This window comes from Panthera pardus, unplaced genomic scaffold (genome assembly GCF_024362965.1).
Source record: "Panthera pardus isolate Hobbes unplaced genomic scaffold, ASM2436296v1 HiC_scaffold_10, whole genome shotgun sequence".
NCBI lineage: Eukaryota > Metazoa > Chordata > Mammalia > Carnivora > Felidae > Panthera > Panthera pardus.
Genome location: NW_026526655.1, coordinates 92,529,764 through 92,557,154, shown reverse-complemented (window position 1 = coordinate 92,557,154; position 27,391 = coordinate 92,529,764). Strand labels below are relative to the sequence as shown.

Here is a 27,391-nt window from a genome sequence, read left to right as displayed (position 1 = left end):
AAAAAAGAAACAAACATAGTTTGCTTTTAAGTGAGCTGCTGGAGTTCTGTCACCTAGGCAGTCAATTTTAAGGATTAGGATCCAAAGAGATTCAGGATAAAGACTACCTGGAAAACAAACACACATGTAATTTACTTCATTCTATTGTTTTCATCCTAAAGCCTTTAATGAAGAACTAAGAACAAAAATTTACTTTTAAAATAATTATTTACTTTTATTTTTAAAAAATTTGGTTCTTAATTTTTGTCATATACACATTTTAATAAACTACTTAGGGAAAATAAAAAAGTTTAACCTATGGATAAAATATTTAAAAAAAAAGAAAAAAGAAAGGAAAAGAAAAGAAAATGTGCACCTGGGTGGCTCAGTCGGTTATGGTTAAGTGTCTGACTTCAGCTCAGGTCATGATCTCACATGGTTCATGAGTTCGAGCCCTGCATCGGGCTCTGTGCTAACCGCTCAGAGCCTGGAGCCTGTTTCAGATTCTGTGTCTCCCTCTCTCTCTGCCCCTTCCCTGTTCGCACTCTGTCTTCCCTCTCTCTCTCTGTCTCTCTCTCTATCAAAAATAAACAAAAAGTTGAAATTTTTTTTAATTAAAAAAAAGAAAATGACTTTTAAAATATATTCCCTCTTGGCAACTTGGGGACTATTATTTATAAAAATAATGCCTGAGGTTTGTGTGTTTAGTCATTAATATCCATCCTTTTAATGTTGGATTGAAGCATTGCCTTAAAGTACATCTGGATTAAAATCATTCACTGTTGAGTTTTACTTACTTGTGAAGAAAAAACCACTGTCTTAAAATTCCTGTGGTTATCAGTACACTTAAAAATGCCTTTATCAAAAATGCCTAGTGTTTCTCCTGATTATTTGAGGAACTATATCTTAAAGATATGAAATTCAAGAGCTAATTTATTCAGGAGGACACAAGTTTTTTTTTTCCTTCTTTCTCTCTCTTTTTGTTAAAGTTTATTTATTTACTTTGAGAAAGAGAGAGCATGAGCAGTGGGGGGAGAGGGGGCAGGGAGAGAAGGAGAGAGAGAATCTCAAGCAGACTCCAGCCTGTCAGCACAGAGCCTGATGTGGAACTCTATCTTGCAAACCATGAGATCATGACATGAGCTGAAATCAAGAGTCTGAGGCTTAACGGGCTGAGCCACCCGGGTGCGCCCCCCTCTCTTTTTTAAGAAGGCTCCTCACATTAGATAGAGTGCCACTGAAGAGTCTAAATGACTATCAGCTTTATAATCCTTTATTCTTATTGTTTCTACCTAATGGCCAGTTTAAAGAGGATGTGAATAAATACTGGGAACGTGCCCAGACTACCAGTTGCTTCATTAACCACAGGGCTGCTGTGGAAACACTGTCAATATTCATCTCTTTATACTATATATAAATATTGAAACTTCTGAGCCCACCAAAAGAGCTCTTGGGGAAAGTAGCCAATTGAAAAAAATTAGCCAAATTAAACGTTATTAGAAGTTTTTATAATCCCAGGTCTATTATAATCAGAGAAAATCCTAGAAGCTGTTAGTGAGCTTTTCCTTTCTATTGTCCACTCTCTGAACTCCCTGGTTGCACTCCATTTTAGCCATTAATGTTTAAACTCGTTTCCATCATTGACCTCCTGCCATTTTCCCCAGAAACCAGTTTTGTTGTGTCTGGATTGGATCATTGTATCATTTCTCCTGATGCTGAGGTTAATATGTGTACAAGTTATCAGCAAGATTCTCTGCTCCTCAATAAAACGCCCTTTAATTTTAAGCAATATTCCAATTTAGTTTTGTATCCCTTTTCACTGGTATGTTAGGGAGCTGAGTTAATACAGACCTGTATCATTTTCTTCTGATTCTTCTTTTACTCCATTAAGGTAACATATTCACATGTTTACCATTTAAAATAGAATAAAAATGTCTGTAGAAATTTTTCTGTGAATTTGAACATCTCCAACACATTAAGTTAATAAGCAAAAGGGAAAAAAACATGAAGATGTATCCTTACATAGAATTAATGTGGGGTCAAGGGTCTATGGCTAAGGATCCGAGAATTTAGGAGGGATAACTGGCCTGCTGAGTTGTGAAATCTGAGTGATTTCACTTAACCTTTATGAGGCCAAGTTTATCATTCCAAGACTGAGTTTAACAAGTCCTGAAAATTCCTTATATTTCATTTTATGCAGCACACTAAACTAGACTGAACACCATGATCTCATTTCAATCTAGAAAGTCTTAGTAAACTTAAGGGATCTGAACGAATGATACATCCTAGTTGAAAAATTGCCCTGAAACACCTTACCATTTCAGTTTCTGTGTTTTAGAATTATACTAAATGCATCTATGCATATGCGAGGTAAACTTACAACTATTTAAAATTAAGGAGTGATTTCTTTAATGCCAAGTTTTTCTGTTTTTCTGTTTAGCTGTTTCTTGATTTCTCTCCAATCCCTCAACTATTGACAGTATGATGTCCACTTGAGTGAGATCAATGATTTTATACACACACATACACACACACACACACATATGTAATATTATTGACAAGTTTTGTAGCGTAATATATATTATTTTTTTAACGTTTATTTTTATTTTTGAGACAGAGAGAGACAGAGCATGAACGGGGGAGGGGCAGAGAGAGGGAGACACAGAATCTGAAACAGGCTCCAGGCTCTGAGCTGTCAGCACAGAGCCCAACGCGGGGCTCGAACTCACGGACCGTGAAATCATGACCTGAGCCGAAGTCAGACGCTTAACCGACCAAGCCACCCAGGCGCCCCACGTAATATATATTATTGACCAGTTTTGTAATATAATATATATGTAATATTATTGACCAGATCTAGAAGATCTCTAGAATTTTTTCATCTTGCAAAACTGTTCAATAATATTTTTGATTCATGTTTCTGTTTCATTTTTTTTGTTTTTGTTTTTTAATTTTTATTTATTTTTGAAAGACAGAGAGCACAAGTAGGGGTGGGGCAGAGAGAGAGGGGGACACAATCTGAAGCAGGCCCCAGGCTCTGAGTTGTCAGTACAGAGCCTGATATGAGGCTTGAACCCACAAACTGTGAGATCATGACCTGAGCTGAAGTCGGATGCTTAACCTACTGAGCCACCCAGGCTCCCCTGTTTCATTTTTTGAAGTAATATCTATTATTAGAGGTATTGGCACATATTAAAAAAGTGTCAACATATACTAAGGAAGGAGCAGAATTTGTGGTTACACTTAGAGTTTGGGTTTTTGGGTACATTCTGAAGAGACAGGTTTAAGGATACAAGTCAGTCTGTCCTGTGGGTCATAAAAATAGAAAGTTTTGTTTACCTGAGAAAGGAAAACAGTGGAAAACCATACGCCTTCCTTACAGAGTATTTCCTTTGAGGAATAGAAATATTGATAATTCATCAGAAATGGATCCATTCCTCTTCCATGAGATGAACTATCACATAAGATGGGTCCCTGTGGCTCCCCACCTCCCTATTGAGATGTCTGAGTCACTTTAAAGTCTTAGAAAATACCTTATAACAATTGTTGAAGTGGAAGATTGAGTGTGAAAGTTTGCACCCCAAACTTTCAGATGTTTAAACCCTGACTCTCTAAAGATACAGTGGAACATAAGGATTTTCTCTCTCCCTCCCTCTCTCACTCTCTCTGTCTTCTCCTTCTTCTCTTCCTTTTCCTTCCTCCTCCCCATCATCATCATCATTGTCTCCTTCTGCTTCTCCTCCACCTCCTCCTTCTTTATATGACTTTAAGTTGATAAGGAGGGTAAGCCTTCTAGATTTGATCCGTGCTTTTAAGGATATTTACTGCCACTTTGGTATATGGACTACAGCTTATATGGGAAATGTCCACATTTAAAATAATGGAAACGCTGCATTAACCATGAACCTGGGGCAGAGTAGACTCTTGTCCTCCCTATTATGTGCCAGAGTTCCATTTTATCACATTGGATTTATATACATTTTTATTGAATTACTGTTTTTGTGCTTTTGTATTTCAAATTCACTTATTTTTATATTTCTTTCGTGTGTTTGTCATGGTGAAATTTTTAGTCCGCTGTTCTTTGTAATCACAGGTGGAAGCCACAGAAATGGAGCCCTTGTATCTTGGTGCCAGAGTCTGTCAGGCAGGGGATAATGGGCACCAGTGAAGCCTGTGGAAAGGGGATACAAACAAGAGGTAAGGGCATTTTAAAACAGTTTTTTTATGTTTTTCTTATAGACTATTGTTTATTTTATATTTGAATAATTATGATATTGGATTACGTTATTTATATTTATCAGTATTTGAGTTTAAGTTGGGAATTATTGTTGATTTTATACTCTCTTTCAACCATAACCAGCTAGTGTATCTGTGAACTAGTGCAATGTAAGCGAATATCTGTAAGTGAATTCTTAGTTATTTGCATATCCCAATGCTGATGTTCCAGACACATGCCGGACATGATCCAAGGAATGAAGAATATGTCTATGACTAGACCCAACAGTATACATTGCACTTTTTAGGTGCTAATTTAATGTTTGCTAAATGAATTAAGGATAACTGAATCAATTGACTAATCTTAATAAGCATGACTTGAATGTAATTGTTATATGCATAATTACTATATGTTCTATATATAATATACATAGAAAGGAGCTATCTTATTCCTGTGAATAAGCATCTGGATCGAAGTAGAAGTGCTTTTAATCATCAATGCCAAGGTATGGCATGTTGAAATCTCTGAAAAGCACTCAGAGACTCATCAGGCTGCTCACTTTTCTGTTTCATTCATAATCCAGGTACCAGTCAAATGAAGCTTGATGAGAAGTGCTTTATTCTTAAAATCTAACCACTTTGTTGCTAAAGGGGTATATGTAGCAAAATAAGACCTTGTGGAATCAACTGCATTATACTTGTTTTATAATTTTTCTAAAAGCCATATTTAGAATTGTCTCTTCCTGTTGTGTAGGTTATTGTATTGGTTAGGATCAGTCATTACAACCAGCACAATAACTCCCTGCTTTGTTTGTTGATTCAGAGCTGTGAGGAGTCCACCATGACCAGGTGGCAATCTTAACTTCTGGATCAATGGAATCTTATTGTGTCTCCTAGTGGAAGCACTGTTTCCTTCAGAACAAAGACCTATAAGGGCAGCAGAACATAATATAGCAAGAGACAGGAAACAAATGTTTTACTAGTGAGTCACCAAGGGTAATAGTGAGTTATGCCATCCCCATTTATTCCTTCCCCTTGATTCCTGCCTATTGGAGAGACAGTATCAAAATTGGGTGCTTATTCAGAGCATATACAGCCTTCTGTAAAACCTTGTCTCAGCCCTGCAAGGTATTAACACCTAACTGGTATTATAACTGAGTCTGCAAAAGACCTTTCCACCATTCTATCAAGCCAGCTGCTTCAGGACTGTGGGAAACACGGTATGATTAGTGAGTTCCATGAGAATAGGCCCATTGCAACACTGTTTGTTGTGAAGTGAGTTCCTTGATCAGAAGCAATCCTGTGTGGAATACCATGACTATGGATAAGACATACTGTAAGTCCATGGATGGTAGTTTTGGCAGAAGCATTGTTTGCAGGGAAGGGAAATGTATATCCAGGTTAAATATCTATTCTAGTAGTAACAAAACACTTTCCCTTCTGCGGTGGACGTGGTCCAATGTAATCAAACTGCTCCCCTGTAGCTGGTTCATCACTCTGGGGAGTGGTGCCATATTGGGGACTTAGTGTTGGTCTCTTCTGCTGTCATATTGGGCACTTAGTGATGGCCATAGTCTGGTTGACATTGGTGAGTGGAAGTCCATGTTGCTGAGCCTGTGGATAACCTTCATTCCTGCCACCATGACTACTTTGTTCATGAACCTATTCGTTGATGACAGGAGTAACTGGGGAAAGAGGGATGACTGAGGTGACCGGTCTCCATAGAACAAATCATCCTGTCCATTTAATTGTTAAAATATCCCTTTGCTGAAGTCACCCTTTGGTGAGCTTTCACTTGGGACTCAAATATTTTCTCATTTTCCCCAATATAGAGAGGTATATATATATATATCTCTTCCTCAGGTTTACTTTTCATCAACTTTGCAATCATGTTCCTTCCAAGACCCTGACCATACAGCAAAACCATTGGCCACAGTCCATGAATCTGTATATAATCACATATCTGGCCATTTATCCTTCCAAGCAAAGTGGACAACCAGGTATACGGTTTTATCTTCTATCCACTGGGAAGAGGAAAATACCTCTCTTTTCAGGGGTATCTCAGAATGGGACTATAGTGCTTTAGCTGTCCATTTTTGTGTTGTGTCTGTATATTGTGCAGAACCAGCTGTAAACTAGGCTAGAGTCTTTTCTTTTTCTGTCAACTGATTGTAGGGAACTCTCCATGAGACCATAGGTATAAGGTGGGAGAGAGCAGGTAGTTTAGCAGAAGTGGGAACCATAGATATTTGCCTACTTATTCATGTAACATACGTGCGCCTTCAGGGCCTACAAGGGCCCAGATATCTATATACGACTTACATTTGATGATACCTTACATTGTGGCTTGGTGGATTAGGTAACACCCAGTTCATGATGGGCATCTTGAGTTTCATGATAAGTTGGTGACCCATGATTAAGCCTGCATTCTCTACCAAGACACAGTATCAAGTGAGGAGGTGTTTCATTCAAATAATAGTTATGTGCAGAGAATGACAGGGCTTTGCTCCAAAATCCTAAGGACCTATCCCGTGACTCACTTATAGAAGCCCGCTAAAGCCTGCAAACAGTGTTCCTGTCTGCTACTGATACTTCAATGGCACTGAATTTGCTGGATAATGTGGCCCAACTGGCAGAACAGTATGCAGAGTAGCCAAGACTATTATAGAGATTTTTCTTATTCTGGTACCCACTAAAAACTAGCAGCTCTGTGAGTCTCTTGGCAAATAGGTGATACTAACACACTCAGATAAGGAATATGTTGCCTCCAAAATCCAAAGAGGCCCACTAGGTGTTGTGCCTAGTTTGGGTTGCAGGAGGGGCCAAATGCAAAAACTCATTCTTCCTCATAGAAAGGATATCTTGGCACAGCTCACACCACTGGACCTCTAGAAATTTCCCTGAGATAGAAGGTCCCTGAGTTTTTTCAAATTCATTTCTTATCCACTGATGTCAAAACGTCTTGCCAAAATATCTAGGGTAGTTGTTACTTCCTACTCACTAGATCCATTCAGAGTAATGTAATCAATGTAATGGACTAGTTTGCTATCTTGCAGAAGGAAAAGACAGTCAAGATGCCCATAAACTAAATTATGAAATAAGGCTGAAGAGTCAATACACCCCTAAGGACAGGAAAGGCATGTTGTTGGCCTTGCTACCTAAAAGCAAACTGTTTCTGGTGGTTTTTATTATTTTCAAATATACTATTATTTGGGGTTGGAGCTTTAAGAAAGAAATTTGGGATCACATCAGTTTATAACAATTACACTTTGTAAATAATGTCTAAGAACATTTATACATGTGAGTTTTATTGGCCAGGTAGTTTTATTCAGGACTGCTATGAGGCTATATACTGACTGTGTAAATTAAGGGATGGGAGCACCTCCTTAAAACATTTTACTTCCAAAATTGTTGTAATAATATGATCTTATAATTATAAGACCTTTGCCTACTTTCTGCTGGAAAATTTCTGTAACATATCTTGATTAGCAATATGTACAGGAGTGAAATTTTTTAAAAATGGTACTTTTGTGTGGTGCACAACTTAGTTCTATATGGTGGCCTAGACTTTGACACTTTGATACTAGGGTATCATAATGATTGGTTTTCATTGCAAAACCATTTAGTAATTTGTGAAGAGATGTGGCTCCTAAGGTATAGAATCTTATCACATAAATGGCAAATTATTTTATCTGTCCTCAAATAATTCTATTTTGGATTTCAATTTACATGGATTCTAGCTGGAGAACTGATTGTCCCTTAGACTAGGCAAGTGATCTTCTTGAGTTTTCTCTAAATTAGACACCAATATTAGAAAATTTCTAGTGTTTATTTGTTGGAAAACTTGTAATTTTAAAGTAGTGGGATGGGTCTCCAATTTTAAGATAGTGAAGGAAAGAAACATCTACTCCAGTTTTTCTCTAAAATAACTTCGAAACCAGCAAGGACAACATGAAACCATAATATAAAATTAATCTCCAGTAGATCTCTTTTATAAAATTGCTCCAGAGAACAGGAAGCACAATAAACTCACCTTCAAGTAAATGAGGAGATATCTGTAACATCAATCACAATATATGATTTAGAAAGTGAATGGAAGGGCCCCTGGGTGGCTCAGTTGGTTAAGCATCTGACTTCGGCTCAGGTCATGATCTCGCACTTGAGTTCGAGCCCCATGTCAGGCTCAGTACTGACAGCTCAGAGCCTGGAGCCTGCTTTGGATTCTGTCTCTGTCTCTCTGTCTCTCTGTCTCTCTGTCTCTCTGTCTCTGTCTCTCTCTCTCTCTGTCTCTCTGTCTCTCCCTCTCACCCTCTCCTGCTCATGCTCTATCTCTCTCAAAAGTAAGCATTAAAAAATGAAAAAAAAAAAAGGAAAGTGAATGGAGATATGGTAAAGTAGTTTGCAGAACAAGATTATGCCTAAGTTTGGCAGGGGTGAAGGTGTGGGGATGAAGGGAAATAAAGTGACTTGTCCTAGAGAACTCCAGAAAGGTACCATATCCTGCAGAAGGAAGTATGCAAGTGTGTGTGTGTGTGTGTGTGTGTGTGTTTTGGGGGTGGGAGAAAAACACAGGGGCTTTTAAAAGTCTGATTTAAGAGCAGTGAGCAATGTCACCCTCTTCCTATTCTTTTGGGAGCCTGGAGATGTATTCTCTGGTGATATAAAACCAGAAGAATTGTATACTTTGAACAACAGGCAGAGGAGAGTGGAGATGAAGTGTTAGCCTCAAATCAGGAGGATCAAAAGGAAGTCCAAATAAGGAATTAAGAGACCTTCAGTTCCCTTCTTCTACCTGCTTTAGCATGCTAGCCAGGTGTCTTTTAAACTTTTCAGTCCATGGATGCCCTATCAATCCAAAAACAGTTTAAATATAAATTTTCTTTGAGGAGCTTTTGAGTCACAGAGGGAGTATGAATTTAGACCATAAAATCATGGAAAGGCCAGCTTGGGGTTATAAATTCTCAGAAGAGACCCCCTCCCCCACCGCCATCCAGTGTTCAGTTTTAGATTTGCAAGTGGCCTTGCTAAGGCATTTTGCTTTGCATGTTTATTTCTAGTTCATCCATACACCAAGGGCTAGCCTTTGTCATCATTATTGTTGCTATGGGGCCCTTCGTAAGATTCTCCATAGCAGTACTTAAAGACATGACAATGGAAACTGGGGCCTACAAGATTTGGTAGAAGCCTTCAGGATGAAGGTTGTCTTTCTTGTTTACCTTGCATCCCAAGCTTTTACTTTGTTTTGTGCTTTATGGACTATTTTCTTTGGGGCCAGCCCAATGATACATTTAGAAGATATATGTTTTATCCATTTTTTTTCATGTGAGAGGTCTTTTATGATTTCTAAGCCATTACACTGTTCACAACAGAGGAACTCCTTGTTTTATGTCATTGTTTGTATTGGTGACCTGGTTAATTGATTTACAGTAAGAATACATTTATATAAAAAAGAAAGAAAGGAAAATAGAAGGGCAAGTAGAATTACAGCTGGAGCTAAATGTCTACACCACCTCCAAAGAAATGGGTGTTTGGGGTTCCACTGTCCTAGCTGCCCCATACTGTAGGGAGAGCCAGGTATCCTCCCTGCCCAGCTTCCAGTATTTAATCTGAATGAAGAAGGCATGGTAGCTCAATATTTATGGCAAATGAAAATATCAGAGGAATAAACTTCAGTATTCTCACATACCTTGAGGAAACTTCCCTTAAATGGTACAATTTTAGCATAAAAAAGAAAAAAGTTAAAGATATTGGCAGTCCTAGAAGGGGACTGAATTTGTCTGTGGACTGATATGGTCTGATACTTACGCTATTCACAGTGACTATTTTAAAACTGACCAACGGCCTTGCCAGTGTGTTTCTTTTGGATAATACTTTTCTTTTCCTTTATAAGCTTGTGAGTATACTCCATCATAAATAGGAATGAGACATAGATTCCACTGTGATAGAGGCATAATAGGTGCTGGAGATCAAAGCTGTCCTGCTTCAGATATCCTTGACTTCCATGAAGTACCTGTATTCTTCTTTGGTTTGTTTTCACTGAGTAATATTTATGTGGACCAATGCAGGCAGAACTCTATCTCTGTCAAATCTTTTTGTTCTTCCTTAATTTTTGTCTCTGAGAGAAGCAAAGTCTGCTTATACAGTAGTTTTGATGGAATCTGTGTGTTTTCTTTGCATCCAAGGGATCTCTTTAAATAAAGGTCTTTTCCAGAAAAAAAAATTGGCAAAATAATCCAATTTCAAAATGAGTTTCTTAAAAAGGAAGAGGGTTAGAAATAGGAAAGAGCTAAGGAAAAAAAAAAGTAGTCTAAACTCTAATAGTAAAGCAATAATACCAGGTATTCAAAAATGAAAATTCACATGAAATATGTATTTGTGTGTGTCTGCCATTTTAGTAAAGTAGGCTTTATTTCACGTTATTTCCTTCTTTGTTTTTAAGTTTTAATTTAAATTCTAGTTAGCTATCATGCAGTTTAATATTAGTTTAATGTGTACGATATAGTGATTCAACACTTCCATACATCACCCAGTGCTCATCACAAGTGCATTGCTTAATCCCCATCAACTATTTCACCCATGCCCCCACCCACCTCCCCTCTGGTAACCATCAGTTTTTTGTTTTTTGGTTTTTTTTTTTCGTATAGTTAAGGTCTGTTTCTTGATTTGCCTCTCTCTCTCTTCTCTCTCTCTCTCTTTTTTCCCTTTGCTCATTTGTTTTGTTTCTTAAGTTCCACATATGAGTGAAGTCATATGGTATTTGTCTTTCTCTGAGTGACTTATTTCACTTAGCATAATACTCTCTAGCTCCATCCATGTCATTGCAAATGGCAAGATTCCATTATTTTTTAATTGCTGGGTAATATCCCACTGTGTGTATATATTTATCACCTCTATTTTATCCACTCATCAGTTGACGGACATTTGGGCTGTTTCCATAATTTGGCTATAGCAGATAATTTTGCTATAAACATTGGGGCGAATGGATCTCTTTGAATTAGTATTTTTGTATTCATTGGGTAAATACCTAGTAGTGCAATTGCTGAATCATGGAGTAGTTCTATTTTTAACTTTTTGAGGGAACTCCATACTTTTAAAAGGCTTTTAATGCGTGATTAAATCTTTAAAAATTGATTTATATACTTTTTGTAGGATTATATAAATTATATAAATATAAACTATATATCCCTATCAAACAGGAAATAAAGATATTACATAAGCTGAATTAAGAGGAACCTACTCATATTGTAGGTCCAAGTACTCTAATTTTATGACCAAAAAATGTTCTTCTCTGGTTATATTGTCTTCATGGGGAGAAAGTTAAAGATATTGACCCACTACCAGCCCCTTAGCCAACATTTGTCTGGAAAACACACAGAAACACAATAAAACACATACATTTTTAATTTATTAATTATTATTTATTTTAGAGAGAAAGAGAGAGATATTGCAAGCAAACAGAGGAGAGGGACAAAGGGAGAGAGAGAGAATCTCAAGCATACTCCATGCTCATCAAGGAACCTGATGAGGGGCTCTATCCCACAACCCTGGGATCATCACCTGATCCCAGGACCAAAATCAAAAGATGAATATTTAACTGAGTGAGCCATCCAGGTGCCCAAAAAACATAACATTCTGAAATAGAGAAATAATTATGGCCTGTTAATAAAATGTTGAAACAGTCAGTCAACTAGTCATGTTCTTTCTGATACCAAAAATCTTTGCATTTTAAGAAAGGAATAGAGTATCTCTAGTCTTTTTTTTAAGTTTTTATTTTTAAATTTTTTTAATGTCTATTTATCTTTGAGAGAGAGAGTCAGGGCACGAGCAGGGGAAGGGCAGAGAGAGAGGGAGACACAGAATCCAAAGCAGGGTCCAGGCTCTGAACTATCAGCACAAAGCCCAACGCAGGGCTCAAACTGATGAACCATGAGATCATGACCTGAGCTGGTCAGGTGCTTAACTGATTGAGCCACCCAGGCGCCCCTGGTCCTCTTATTCTCTAGATGGAGAAAGTCATAGTCATTCAACCTTATAAGTTGCTCACATTTTGTCTTTTTCATATTTATCTACAACAAGAAAAAATAGAAATCATTTTTGTAGATTCACAGAAGAAAAATATATAGGTTTAAACTATGAGCAATAATCAAAGCAAAGATAGTCTTTTCTATTTTTGTTTTATTTTTGGTGTGGGAGGAGATAGGGGAAAGTTTGCTGGGAAGGAAAGTGGAGTAATTTCTGTTTAATTCAAGGAGAACAAAATGAGCTATGAATTGTGGGCATTTCCAGTAGAGAATGGGGGGTAACTGTAGCTGCCTCAGGAATTCCTTCCACAGATGTAACTGTTTCTTAAATGGGCCAAGACATGTGATGGTATCTTTCTTGTCAATTTCAAGAAGCCACAGCATGACACCAGTTGAGATCCCAAATCAGTGTACTAAGGTTTCCAATCTAGGCAATGAACAACACTATTTTCAATAACTTGTGATATCATTTTTAATAACTGCTCATGTCACAGGAAAAATGATCAGACCCCAATATTCTTTGTATTGAAGATCATTCTTGGGGTGATTTCTGACTTCAGTTCTGACTTCAACACAGGAAGAACCAATTGGAGGACATCATGTTTTTTTGTTATCTTATTAATTAGCACCTGATTAAAAATGAGCAGTTATAAATATTTTTTAAGGAACTTTAAAAACATCTCCTCCAACTATGGTCTTTTTAAGTGTGAAAATACAAGGAAGTTCAGGATAGAATGTAGAATTAAAGTGACAGTGTAGGGCAACTCTCTAAATTAAAATATCCTCAGATTTTAACAAAAGAATGGTTTTTATAATACCATAGGCATTGGTTTAAAGAGTAAAGTGTTAAACTTATAGCAAAGATTGCATTTTTATATAAGTGAATGATGATTCTGGGAGTTATTTTTTATTTCCTTTTTATGTTTTAGAATAAGATTAGCTTTGGAGCTTTCATGGTTGCTGCAGGTAGAATATGCACATTTCTAAAAAAATTGGCAATAAATTAAAACTAAATATTAAAGGAGGTGAGTGACCTAAGGCATGATGCTTTAGTAACACATTATTAACTAAATGCAGATTCAGAGATGTTGTCTTTCACCAGCCTCTCCATTTTTTAACATAAAAGCTGTAATACAAAGTACAAAGTAACTCTGAAGTCCACCTACTCACCTCCCTAGAAGATATTTCCCTGATGAAATGGGTCTCAGGGGAGGGAACGGGTAGGGGGTAATTTTTTTTATTTTTTCATTTGAGTGATGCAATCATTTGCTAAACTCGGAGCAATAATTTTCTCTTCTGATTGCATGGCTCTCAGTTACAGAACTATCTTCCCTTCAGGAATGTTAATATGAATTTCAAAGTCTACTGCAAACTGTGTAAATGTAATAAGATTATACTTCTCTTGTCCAAGACCCGAATTCAGTCTCTTCAAATAGATGCGAATCTCTTGGCTTCCCTTAGTTCTCAGGTTACTAAGGTCAAAGTATTCATTTCTGGTTATCCCATGAGCCATCTTAGGATTGTGTCAGAAAGAAGTAATGTTTGTACATTTTTAAAGAAAACAGAAATTCCATCAGGCAGTCTAGTAGCAGTGAGAGGAGGAGGAGTCCCCGCTCACTGTAGAGGCTCTGAAAACTGACAGAGGAGCATCAAAACTCAGACAAACCACTACTCTGAGTTCAAATAGATACCAAAGTTGCAAAACAAGTACCTTTTTAGGCCAACCACAGTTTGAAGGGTCATGTGGTGGGACAAAAGAACCCAATCTTTTAATCCAGATGCATGAGGAATGAGAATTAAAAACCTATTAAAGTCAATTCAACTCAATAGGTTCATAGAATGATCAACCTCATAGCAATATATTGAAAGTAGCTACTAAAACTAAGAAATTTAAGGTTCACTGAGGTTTTGTAATTATATCACAAGGAGTTCTGAAAGCCTATACCAGAATATTGACTTCGGGAATGCATTAGAAAGAATGAATATATATATATATATATATATATATATATATATATATATATATATAATGAATATATTTATAAAGTATCATAAAAATCAGAGGGGGGGGTTTAAAGAAATGTATATGTGGTATTGCCAAACGTTTTAGAAATAACTGTGTAAATAGAGATGGGAGAAAAGAATTTGACAACTGACTGAACATAGTTTCATATTCAGAGTCTAGTCTCAGTGAAATAGTTGTAGATGAGAAACAACACAGTTTTGAGATCAAGATCTGAGAGGAAATGGATATTTTATAGATGATGTTATAGAATATTTGTCAAAGAACACAAGGAAATTAGTAGCATTATAGCTCTGGGTTCAAAGAGCACATAGAGGACCACCTTAAACAAATACGAAGAAAAAATAGAAATAAATGGTTAAGGAAATATATTGAAGGTGTTATAAAGAGAGAACATATTAATATGAGTATGATTCTGGAAGGATGGAGAGGATTATACTGAATGTAGAGATAAATTCAGGAGTTGGAAAGAAGAAGAGTCCTTTTTCTCTTCATTCTAAACTCTGGAGGAGGAGCCGCTGGGTAGCTCAGTCAGTTGAGCATCAGACTCTGGATTTCAGCTGAGGTCATGATCCCAGGGTCTTGGGATCAAGCCCTGTGTTGGGCTCTGCACTGAGCACGGAATCTGCTTTGGGAAGCGCTCTCTCTCTCTCTCTCTCTCTCTGCCCCTTCTCCCCCACTTGCTTTCTCTCTCTCTCTCTCAAATAAACTAATTAATTAATAAAAACTCTAGAGGAAAATATCAGGACACAAATACAAGAGGAGTGAGTAAGAAAGATGAGAGAGTTTTTACAAAATGGCTTTCCCAGTAGTCACTCATGAACTTCTAATTTTAAATACCTCTGAAGGGTCTCCCTTTCTATTTGAGACTCCCCACTCCCCACTCCCATGTCCCAGTTTTCTCTCTACCTCTCTTGAATACTTAGATCCTAATCTCTAAGCCTGACTTTTCTTCCTCTATCCAAATCTTATATGGCATCATTCTCTATACTTCTCTTTGCTATTGTCATCCCCATCCATAATGTCTGCTTGGAGAATCCTGACTTTCCCGGATTTAAGCTCCAGAGATGATCACCAGGTCTTTGTTTTAAGGCAAGTGTCTCTCTTAACTCCAGATTAGAACTTTCACCTGCTGAACATTACTCACCCTGCAGACAGAATACTGATTGTTTAAAATCATTGTTTCAAAAATTGTCTTACTACCTCCAGAAACTGGATTTTTCTTCCTGAGTTTTCAGTGTCAAGTAGTTAAATCGCTCTCATTCATTAATAAAGAGGGTCAGCCATCAAATCCTAGCAGCTTCATCTTTCTAAGGCCTCCACAGTATCTTCCCTCTTTTCTAGATCACTGTGAATGTATTCTGGGTTTTGTAGTAACTTTCCAGCGGTTCTCCTTATATCTAGGTATATGTCTTATTAATCCATCCTTGCTTTGAAGCCAGGGCTATCTGTATAGAGTAATTCATCTGATTTTATCATTCACCTACTGAAGAACTTTCTCTGGCTAACCTTTTTCCCGTTTGAAGCCATGACTCTGTGCCCTAAATATCCTCCTAACCTGATATTCTGTTTTACTTCTCTCAGTGTTGTCTCCCAGAGTCCCCCTGGCTAGCCATTGCCCAAGTGACACTCATCATCCACAAAGCATTCATTAATGTCAGCCTTCTTCTTCAGCCCGGAAATCTCCTTCTTATCTTCCTCCACTTGTTCAGTTGCACACCTCCTGGTCCCATCTCAGATATTACCTCCTTCCCCACATAATTCCCTTCTTTCAGTTGTAGTTAAACACTTCCATTGTGCACTCCCTATTTACTAGTACTTTATGTGTTGTGTTATATAATGTCTTAAATGTCCCCTCTTATTGTATGTTTCAGCTCTCCAAATGCAGAGAATGTACCTTATGCACCTCTCTATCACCAGTGCTTCCAAATAGCCCTGTACTATATATGTAATAGTTGTTCAGTAAATATCGGCTCAACAATTATTTTGTGTATCAGAATAGGAAGTTCAGAACTTTAGCAAAAATATGATACACATATAATTCATATGTAATTTTATTCTTTAAAAGCAAAATTAAAAAGTATACTATATTAAAATTACTATTATAAAATATTCTATCTATGCTTCAATCAAATAATGGTAAAAGGAACTGTGCTTATGGGAGTTTAACTCCTAGAGAGTAGAGTCTGAATAACTTTTACTCTAGAGTATGCATATTTTACAAAGTGTTTCAAAAGTATATTTCTTGTGTAAGATAATGAGATGATGATAAAATACTTTACCACCTGACGTCAAGATTATGAATTAAACTTGTGTAATTATCAGGTTCCTCTCCTAGAACTTACAAGAAAATGAGAGGATTTTGGCTCTTACCCATAGCAGACCTGCTGAAGGTGTTGTTTTATTTTCTCTAGAGTGGTGGTTTTCCACATGTGGTGTGGTGACTTTGCCTCCTGGGAACATTTGGCAACATCTCGAGACATTTTTGATGGTAAAGACTAGGAGGCAGGATGTACAACAGGCAACATTCTGGCATATCAGTAATGCCAAGTGTGAGAAGTTTTCCTTCGAGAGCCAAAACTACAGTGTTAGCTTCACTTTCTCATGATTAAACACATGTAATTTTAAAATACTTTATCATTTAAAGGACTAATTGGAATGCTGCTCATATAAATATTTCTTACAATTGTGCTCAGGTTAACAACATAAGCTAATTGGCTAACTGTGTGTATAGCTGTAAAAGAATTACAAATGCATTTAAAGCCGGAGTCATATTAAAGGCACGTTTAAAGAATTTGTTTTGGGGCGCCTGGGTGGCTCAGGCGGTTAAGCGTCCGACTTCGGCTCAGGTCACGATCTCGCGGTCCGTGAGTTCGAGCCCCGCGTCAGGCTCTGGGCAGATGGCTCAGAGCCTGGAGCCTGTTTCCGATTCTGTGTCTCCCTCTCTCTCTGCCCCTCCCCGTTCATGCTCTGTCTCTCTCTGTCTCAAAAATAAAAAAAAAAAACCGTTAAAAAAAATTAAAAAAAAAAAAAAAGAATTTGTTTTGATGTGTAGATCCAGAGCAGTTCAGAATTTGCAGTTGGATGGAAAATGGTAATAATGACAATTGCAAAACTGCAAACTCATAATTAAACACTGACGCACTTATACAGACTGAAAATGTGAGTACTCTGCCATCTTATCAGCAACTTTCCTTGAAAGTCTGGGTTTTGGAGTGACATGAATGGTATAATTATACCTTACATAAAGAGCTATTTATTCTGTGTTTATATTTTGGAAGCTAAATTTAATTTGTAATGGTATTATTGTAACAACCTAATCAACTGTTTTTTTTTTTCTTTTTTTTTTTTTCTTTTTTTAATATATGAAATTTACTGTCAAATTGGTTTCCATACAACACCCAGTGCTCATCCCAAAAGGTGCCCTCCTCAATACCCATCACCCACCCTGCCCTCCCTCCCACCCCCCATCAACCCTCAGTTTGTTCTCAGTTTTTAACAGTCTCTAATGCTTTGGCTCTCTCCCACTCTAACCTCTTTTTTCTTTCTTTTTTTTTTTTTTTTCCTTCCCCTCCCCCATGGGTTTCTGTTATGTTTCTCAGGATCCACATAAGAGTGAAACCATATGGTATCTGTCTTTCTCTGTATGGCTTATTTCACTTAGCATCACACTCTCCAGTTCCATCCATGTTGCTACAAAAGGCCATATTTCATTTTTTCTCATTGCCACGTAGTATTCCATTGTGTATATAAACCACAATTTCTTTATCTATTCATCAGTTGATGGACATTTAGGCTCTTTCCATAATTTGGCTATTGTTGAGAGTGCCGCTATAAACATTGGGGTACAGGTGCCCCTATGCATCAGTACTCCTGTATCCCTTGGATAAATTCCTAGCAGTGCTATTGCTGGGTCATAGGGTAGGTCTATTTTTAATTTTCTGAGGAACCTCCACACTGCTTTCCAGAGTGGCTGCACCAATTTGCATTCCCACCAACAGTGCAAGAGGGTTCCCATTTCTCCACATCCTCTCCAGCATCTATAGTCTCCTGATTTCTTCATTTTGGCCACTCTGACTGGCGTGAGGTGGTATCTGAGTGTGGTTTTGATTTGTATTTCCCTGATAAGGAGTGACGTTGAACATCTTTTCATGTGCCTGTTGGCCATCCGGATGTCTTCTTTAGAGAAGTGTCTATTCATGTTTTCTGCCCATTTCTTCACTGGGTTGTTTGTTTTTCGGGTGTGGAGTTTGATGAGCTCTTTATAGATTTTGGATACTAGCCCTTTGTCCGATGTGTCATTTGCAAATATCTTTTCCCATTCCGTTGGTTGCCTTTTAGTTTTGTTGGTTGTTTCCTTTGCTGTGCAGAAGCTTTTTATCTTCATAAGGTCCCAGTAATTCACTTTTGTTTTTAATTCCCTTGCCTTTGGGGATGTGCCGAGTAAGAGATTGCTACGGCTGAGGTCAGAGAGGTCTTTTCCTGCTTTCTCCTCTAAGGTTTTGATGGTTTCCTGTCTCACATTCAGGTTCTTTATCCATTTTGAGTTTATTTTTGTGAATGGTGTGAGAAAGTGGTCTAGTTTCAACCTTTTGCATGTTGCTGTCCAGTTCTCCCAGCACCATTTGTTAAAGAGACTGTCTTTTTTCCATTGGATGTTCTTTCCTGCTTTGTCAAAGATGAGTTGGCCATACGTTTGTGGGTCTAGTTCTGGGGTCTCTATTCTATTCCATTGGTCTATGTGTCTGGTTTTTTTTTTTTTTTTTTTTTTTTTTTTTTTAACGTTTTATTTATTTTTGAGACAGGAAGAGACAGAGCATGAACAGAGGAGGGTCAGAGAGAGGGAGACACAGAATCGGAAACAGGCTCCAGGCTCTGAGCTGTCAGCACAGAGCCCGACGCGGGGCTCGAACTCACGGACCGCGAGATCATGACCTGAGCCGAAGTCGGCCGCTTAACCAACTGAGCCACCCAGGTGCCCCTATGTGTCTGTTTTTATGCCAATACCATGCTGTCTTGATGATGACAGCTTTGTAGTAGAGGCTAAAGTCTGGGATTGTGATGCCTCCTGCTTTGGTCTTCTTCTTCAAAATTACTTTGGCTATTCGGGGCCTTTTGTGGTTCCATATGAATTTTAGGATTGCTTGTTCTAGTTTCGAGAAGAATGCTGGTGCAATTTTGATTGGGATTGCATTGAATGTGTAGATAGCTTTGGGTAGTATTGACATTTTGACAATATTTATTCTTCCAATCCATGAGCAGGGAATGTCTTTCCATTTCTTTATATCTTCTTCAATTACCTGCATAAGCTTTCTATAGTTTTCAGCATACAGATCTTTTACATCTTTGGTTAGATTTATTCCTAGGTATTTTATGCTTCTTGGTGCAATTGTGAATGGGATCAGTTTCTTCATTTGTCTTTCTGTTGCTTCATTGTTAGTGTATAAGAATGCAACTGATTTCTGCACATTGATTTGGTATCCTGCAACTTTGCTGAATTCATGTATCAGTTCTAGCAGACTTTTGGTGGAGTCTATCGGATTTTCCATGTATAATATCATGTCATCTGCAAAAAGCGAAAGCTTGACTTCATCTTTGCCAATTTTGATGCCTTTGATTTCCTTTTGTTGTCTGATTGCTGATGCTAGAACTTCCAGCACTATATTAAACAGCAGCGGTGACAGTGGGCATCCCTGTCGTGTTCCTGATCTCAGGGAAAAAGCTCTCAGTTTTTCCCCGTTGAGGATGATGTTAGCTGTGGGCTTTTCATAAATGGCCTTTATGATCTTTAAGTATGTTCCTTCTATCCCGACTTTCTCAAGGGTTTTTATTAAGAAAGGGTGCTGGATTTTGTCAAAGGCCTTTTCTGCATCGATTGACAGCATCATATGGTTCTTCTCTTTTTTTTTGTTAATGTGATGTATCACGTTGATCGATTTGCGAATGTTGAACCAGCCCTGCATCCCAGGAATGAATCCCACTTGATCATGGTGAATAATTCTTTTTATATGCTGTTGAATTCGATTTGCTAGTATCTTATTGAGAATTTTTGCATCCATATTCATCAGAGAGATTGGCCTGTAGTTCTCTTTTTTTACTGGGTCTCTGTCTGGTTTAGGAATCAAAGTAATACTGGCTTCATAGAATGAGTCTGGAAGTTTTCCTTCCCTTTCTATTTCTTGGAATAGCTTGAGAAGGATAGGTATTATCTCTGCTTTAAATGTCTGGTAGAACTCCCCTGGAAAGCCATCTGGTCCTGGACTCTTATTTGTTGGGAGATTTTTGATAACCGATTCAATTTCTTCGCTGGTTATGGGTCTGTTCAAGCTTTCTATTTCGTCCTGATTGAGTTTTGGAAGAGTGTGGGTGTTTAGAAATTTGTCCATTTCTTCCAGGTTGTCCAATTTGCTGGCATATAATTTTTCATAGTATTCCCTGATAATTGTTTGTATCTCTGAGGGATTGGTTGTAATCATTCCATTTTCATTCATGATTTTATCTATTTGGGTCATCTCCCTTTTCTTTTTGAGAAGCCTGGCTAGAGGTTTGTCAATTTTGTTTATTTTTTCAAAAAACCAACTCTTGGTTTCGTTGATCTGCTCTACAGTTTTTTTAGATTCTATATTGTTTATTTCTGCTCTGATCTTTTATTTCTCTTCTTCTGCTGGGTTTAGGCTGCCTTTGCTGTTCTGCTTCTATTTCCTTTAGGTGTGCTGTTAGATTTTGTATTTGGGATTTTTCTTGTTTCTTGAGATAGGCCTGGATTGCAATGTATTTTCCTCTCAGGACTGCCTTCGCTGCATCCCAAAGCGTTTGGATTGTTGTATTTTCATTTTCGTTTGTTTCCATATATGTTTTAATTTCTTCTCTAATTGCCTGGTTGACCCACTCATTCGTTAGTAGGGTGTTCTTTAACCTCCATGCTTTTGGAGGTTTTCCAGACTTTTTCCTGTGGTTGATTTCAAGCTTCATAGCATTGTGGTCTGAAAGTATGCATGGTATAATTTCAATTCTTGTAAACTTATGAAGGGCTGTTTTGTGACCCAGTATATGATCTATCTTGGAGAATGTTCCATGTGCACTCGAGAAGAAAGTATATTCTGTTGCTTTGGGATGCAGAGTTCTAAATATATCTGTCAAGTCCATCTGATCCAATGTATCATTCAGGGCCCTTGTTTCTTTATTGACTGTGTGTCTAGATGATCTATCCATTTCTGTAAGTGGGGTGTTAAAGTCCCCTGCAATGACCACATTCTTATCAATAAGGTTGCTTATGTTTATGAGTAATTGTTTTATATATCTGGGGGCTCGGGTATTTGGCGCATAGACATTTATAATAGTTAGCTCTTCCTGGTGGATAGACCCTGTGATTATTATATAATGCCCTTCTTCATCTCTTGTTACAGCCTTTAATTTAAAGTCTAGTTTGTCTGATATAAGTATGGCTACTCCAGCTTTCTTTTGGCTTCCAGGAGCATGATAAATAGTTCTCCATCCCCTCACTCTCAATCTAAAGGTGTCCTCAGATCTAAAATGAGTCTCTTGTAGACAGCAAATAGATGGGTCTTGTTTTTTTATCCATTCTGATACCCTATGTCTTTTAGTTGGCACATTTAATCCATTTACATTCAGTGTTATTATAGAAAGATATGGGTTTAGAGTCATTGTGATGTCTGTATGTTTTATGCTTGTAGTGATGTCTCTGGTACTTTGTCTCACAGGATCCCCCTTAGGATCTCTTGTAGGGCTGGTTTCGTGGTGACAAATTCCTTCAGTTTTTGTTTGTTTGGGAAGACCTTTATCTCTCCTTCTATTCTAAATGACAGACTTGCTGGATAAAGGATTCTCGGCTGCATATTTTTTCTGTTTAGCACACTATAGATATCGTGCCAAGCCTTTCTGGCCTGCCAAGTTTCAAAGGAGAGATCAGTCACGAGTCTTATAGGTCTCCCTTTATATGTGAGGGCATGTTTATCCCTTGCTGCTTTTAGAATTTTCTCTTTATCCTTGTATTTTGCCAGTTTCACTATGATATGTCGTGCAGAAGATCGATTCAAGTTACGTCTGAAGGGAGTTCTCTGTGCCTCTTGGATTTCAATGCCTTTTTCCTTCCCCAGTTCAGGGAAGTTCTCAGCTATAATTTGTTCAAGTACCCCTTCAGCACCCTTCCCTCTCTCTTCCTCCTCTGGGATACCAATTATGCGTATATTATTTTTTTTTAGTGTATCACTTAGTTCTCTAATTTTCCCCTCATACTCCTGGATTTTTTTATCTCTCTTTCTTTCAGCTTCCTCTTTCTCCATAACTTTATCTTCTAGTTCACCTATTCTCTCCTCTGCCTCTTCAAGCCGAGCCATCGTGGATTCCATTTTGTTTTGCAATTCGTTTAAAGCGTTTTTCAACTCCTCGTGACTGTTCCTTAGTCCCTCGATCTTTGTGGCAAGAGATTCTCTGCTGTCCTGTATACTGTTTTCAAGCCCAGCGATTAATTTTATGACTATTATTCTAAATTCACTTTCTGTTATATTATTTAAATCCTTTTTGATCAGTTCATTAGCTGTTGTTATTTCCTGGAGATTCTTCTGAGGGGAATTCTTCCGTTTGGTCATTTTGGAGAGTCCCTGGCGTGGTGAGGACCTGCAGTGCACTTCCCCTGTGCTGTGGTGTATAACTGGAGTTAGTGGGCGGGGCCGCAGTCCGACCCGATGTCTGCCCCCAGCCCACTGCTGGGGCCACAGTCAGACTGGTGTGTGCCTTCTCTTCCCCTCTCCTAGGGGCGGGATTCACTGTGGGGTGGCGTGGCCCGTCTGGGCTACTTGCACACTGCCAGGCTTGTGTTGCTGGGGATCTGGCGTATTAGCTGGGGTGGGTAGGCAAGGTGCACGGGGGCTGGAGGGGCAGGCTTAGCTCGCTTCTCCTTAGGTGATCCACTTCAGGAGGAGCCCTGTGGCAGCGGGAGGGAGTCAGATCCGCTGCCGGAGGTTTGGCTCCGCAGAAGCACAGAGTTGGGTGTTTGCGCGGAGCGAGCAAGTTCTCTGGCAGGAACTGGTTCCCTTTGGGATTTTGGCTGGGGGATGGGCGGGGGAGATGGCGCTGGCGCCTTTGTTCCCCGCCAAGCTGAGCTCTGCCGTCCGGGGGCTCGGCAGCTCTCCCTCCCTTTGTCCTCCAGCCTTCCCGCTTTCCGAGCAGAGCTGTTAACTTATGACCTCCCAGACGCTAAGTCGCGCTTGCTGTTGGAACACAGTCTGTCCGGCCCCTCCGCTTTTGCCAGCCAGACTCGGGGGCTCTGCTTGGCCGGCGAGCCGCCCCTCCGCCCCGGCTCCCTCCCGCCAGTCCGTGGAGCGCGCACCGCCTCGCCGCCCTTCCTACCCTCTTCCGTGGGCCTCTAGTCTGCGCTTGACTCCGGAGACTCCCTTCTGCTAATCCTCTGGCGGTTTTCTGGGTTCTTTAGGCAGGTGTAGGTGGAATCTAAGTGATCGGCAGGACGCGCTGTGAGCCCCGCGTCCTCCTACGCCGCCATCTTCCGGAACCTCCAACCTAATCAACTGTTAACACAGTTGGCATTTATTGAGCACTTTTTCTTCCTTGTATTACCAGAAGGATAACTTTGTCACCACAACCTTTTATCTATTAATATTGTTTCCATATTAGGCTACGTATTCCCTGAGGCTAATTACCAATATTTTTTGGATGTAAAGTCCCTCACCTTTACCTAGTGTCCAGCAACAGTTTCATCATCCCAGTTCATTCTAATTGCTCTGGACCGTGACTTCATTGTGCAGACCTCACTCTGCATTGGCCTTTTTATGTAGAATGTGACTTGCTCATCACTCATTTCATCTTGTGGGTTAAATATATGCATTATCACTCCTCGTCCACTACAACCCAGTAGGAGCAGTGAATTTTTTTATTTCTTAATGGAGCTATGAATCTGATTGCTGCTCTCTTCTGGCTAAGGTATAGGTGGCATAATTTCCAAGCCAGTCATTAAGACTAGTCTCCTGGATTTTGAATATTAAGTTGAGTGAATCATTTGTGGTGTTTTTAATTTTCTTGATATTCAAATTTAAGAACTGCCCTAATTTTGTATGTTTACTTGATCTTTGAGATGTGGTATCATTATTTTTTTCTCTGGTTCCGCGAACTATCTCATATCCTTCCTTCTCCCTACCTTTATCTCTCTGTCTCTCTCGGTCTCGGTCTCTCTGGCTCTTCAGCTTAAGTTAACCAGAATTGGTTCTCTCAGTTGCAATTTTAAATCCTCAATACATATCAATACTCCAAACTTGCTTTTCCTATATTTCATATTAAAAAGAATGACATTACTTTTATTATTCTAGAATCTTCCCAATTCTTAACTGATCATATCTTGTTGAGCAGAACATTCTGTAGATTCTACCCCAAATCTCTTCTCTTCTCTCTCCTCTTACTACTGCCAGTTTAGTTCAACCATCTCTGGACTATATCATATTATTTTCAAAAACTCTACCTGGTATTTCTAAGTGATTATTCTAGAATTAATATTTAATTACATCACCACCTGTTTAACATTTTTAATACATCCCTGTTACTTCTGAAGCATGACACATAGAAATATTCATGATCTTCCCCTACTTTCATTTCTTCCCTTAACCTGGTCCTACCCCTATCCCCCACCTCTTGTATGTAAATCAGCTGCACACTTAATTTTCCCCAGGTAGTTTTTCCTCTCTTTTCTTTGCCCAAACTCTACTTCTGTATGAATGAAAGATTCTTTTCCCACCTTGCCCCAACAATCTTCTTTAGGACATTTTTAGTGCTAGTTGAATTATTGGTTTACTTATCTCACTGTTATTGATGGGCTGAAATTATGTTTTATTCATCTTTGTAACCCTAATATATAGCATCTGGCACATTCTTGGCACCCAGTAAATATCTGGAAAATAGATAACATTGCTCTTCTTTTGTTGTGGTCATGGAATTCTACCTAATAATGACTTTTTTACTTTTTTATTGTGGGAAGAGTTTCAAATATACTGTGTGTGTGTGTGTGTGTGCGTATGCATTTATACATACACATGCATATATATGTATATACACACATACATATTAAATAATTATTAACATACTACTTTTGTGTTTCCCTTATTCCCCCTCCTCTCCTTGCAGTGACATTGCTGATACTTGCTCTCACATCTCACATGTTATTTCTAGTATGAGTTTGTTATTATCTCCATTTTCTTTACATTTCCTTAATTGAGTCATTCTAGAAAACAACAGTCTGTTCCAATTAAAACACTAGCACAGCAAGCAATATCATAACAACAGAAGCTAAGGAAATAGCTTAAATAAACAACACAACTTATCAATTGAATATTTATTTTTCCATTTTACCTAGTTTCCAATACTATATTTGAATGATAGATTCTTAGTCTTCACAGATGCCTACTTTTTTTTTTTTTTTTTGCATGTGTTGCCTCTATATGATTCCCTTGGGAATTTTGAACTTTCCTATATATCATGCCCCTGGCCCTCAAAGAGTACACAAATACCACAGGCAGTGAAAAACATAGTAGTATTAAATAGAACATCTTGCCCTACTGAAATGGAGAAATGTTTTTAGTTACTGGAAATTCTAGTCTTATATTTCTTTAAGTGTTGATGTTCATGTCACTATTTTGTTTCCATTAATCTCTGAAGTCCAAAACACTTTATCTTCTGTTGGCCAAGCTGGGTTAGGCTTTGTAAATCTGTGTCCTATAATGACTTGACCTCTTTCACTCTTTCACTCACTGATGACTGAGTTCTCCCTTTGAATTTTGTTTATAATTTTTTAATGTTTATTTATTTGAGATACAGAGAGAGTGAGAGAGAGAGAGAGAGAGAGAGAGAGAGAGGCAGAGAGAGAGGGAGACACAGAATCTGAAGCAGGCTCCAGGCTCCGAGTGGTCAGCACAGGGCCTGATGTAGGGCTTGAACTCATGGACTGTGATGCAAAATCATGACCTGAGCCATAATCAGACACTTAATCGACTGAGCCACCCAGGTGCCCCTGAATTTTGTTTTAAGCTATATGCTTTATGGCTATCAATAAGTCATGATACAGCATTTTAACCCAGAACATCAAAAGTTAAATACCATTATTTTCCTGCTGTAAGTGGTTCAAGATTCATTGAGAAGGTAAATCCATTTGGCATGGGAATTTTTTTTCTTCACATATGTCATATCGCAAACCTATATCTAAATATTCTCTATTGATATCTAAGCTCCTAGATGATGAAGAGAATTCATGCCAGGGAAACAAACAAAAAATTATATATAATATGGAATAACATAATAATTTTATATAATATATAATTATATAAAAATATTCATTATTGTTGTTATATTATAAAGAATTGACTCACATGATATGGAGGCTGACAAATGCCAAAATTTGTAGTGGACAAGACAGAGATTACTCAAAACATCCAGTGGTACAAGTTTAGATCTGAAGGGTGGATGCCTTAGGACACAGGAAGAGCCAGAAGGAAACAATGTTCTGGCTCAAACAGGCAGGAAAAGTTCCCACTTACTTAGTCTTTTTGCTTTATTCAGGATTTCAACTGATTGGACAAGGCTCACCCACGTTGTGGAGGTCAATCTGTTTCACTCAGTCTGCCAATACAAATGTTAATCTCACCCAGAAACATCCTCATGTGTATATCCAGAATAATGTTTGACAAAATATCTGTGCACCCTGAGGTCCAGTCAAGTTGACACAGAATTAACTACCACAGTTATCTAGTCCCTAGGGAGAAGCTTCAGTGACTAGAAATTATTGGATATTATGACTTTCTTGCTCATTTCTTGGTCCATTCTAATATACTCAGCTGCTCCTTAACTATAAAACTCCGACCTTTTTCAAACTATATTCCTTATAATTGGCCTATCAGATTCAAATATTTGACTCATGTTTACTGCTTTGCCTTTTCTGTTTTTATCTCCAGGGAACTTTTTTATTATTATTCTCATAATGCTTAGATCTGTACATTTGTTTAGCTCTGTTGTATTTTCCAAAGAATTATAGATGTGAAGGTTGGAGATCTCAGAAAATAAATAGTAGGATGACCCCACTGTCTTACCATCCTTTCCCCTGCCTTTACAACATACGTTATAGGTAAGCATACTGAGT

At 38.3% G+C, this 27,391-nt stretch overlaps 1 protein-coding gene across 2 annotated transcripts in view; it reads left to right on the top strand.

Annotated features, from left to right (window-relative positions):
* The window catches only part of THSD7B (thrombospondin type 1 domain containing 7B), a 1,098,632-nt gene that overhangs the window by 738,394 nt on the left and 332,847 nt on the right, over positions 1 to 27,391 (top strand). For both annotated transcript variants that reach the window (XM_053909184.1, XM_019454952.2), the window contains one exon: positions 4,073 to 4,176. In XM_053909184.1, coding sequence (XP_053765159.1) covers positions 4,073 to 4,176 — 104 coding nt within the window. The remainder of the gene's footprint in view (positions 1 to 4,072; positions 4,177 to 27,391) is intronic.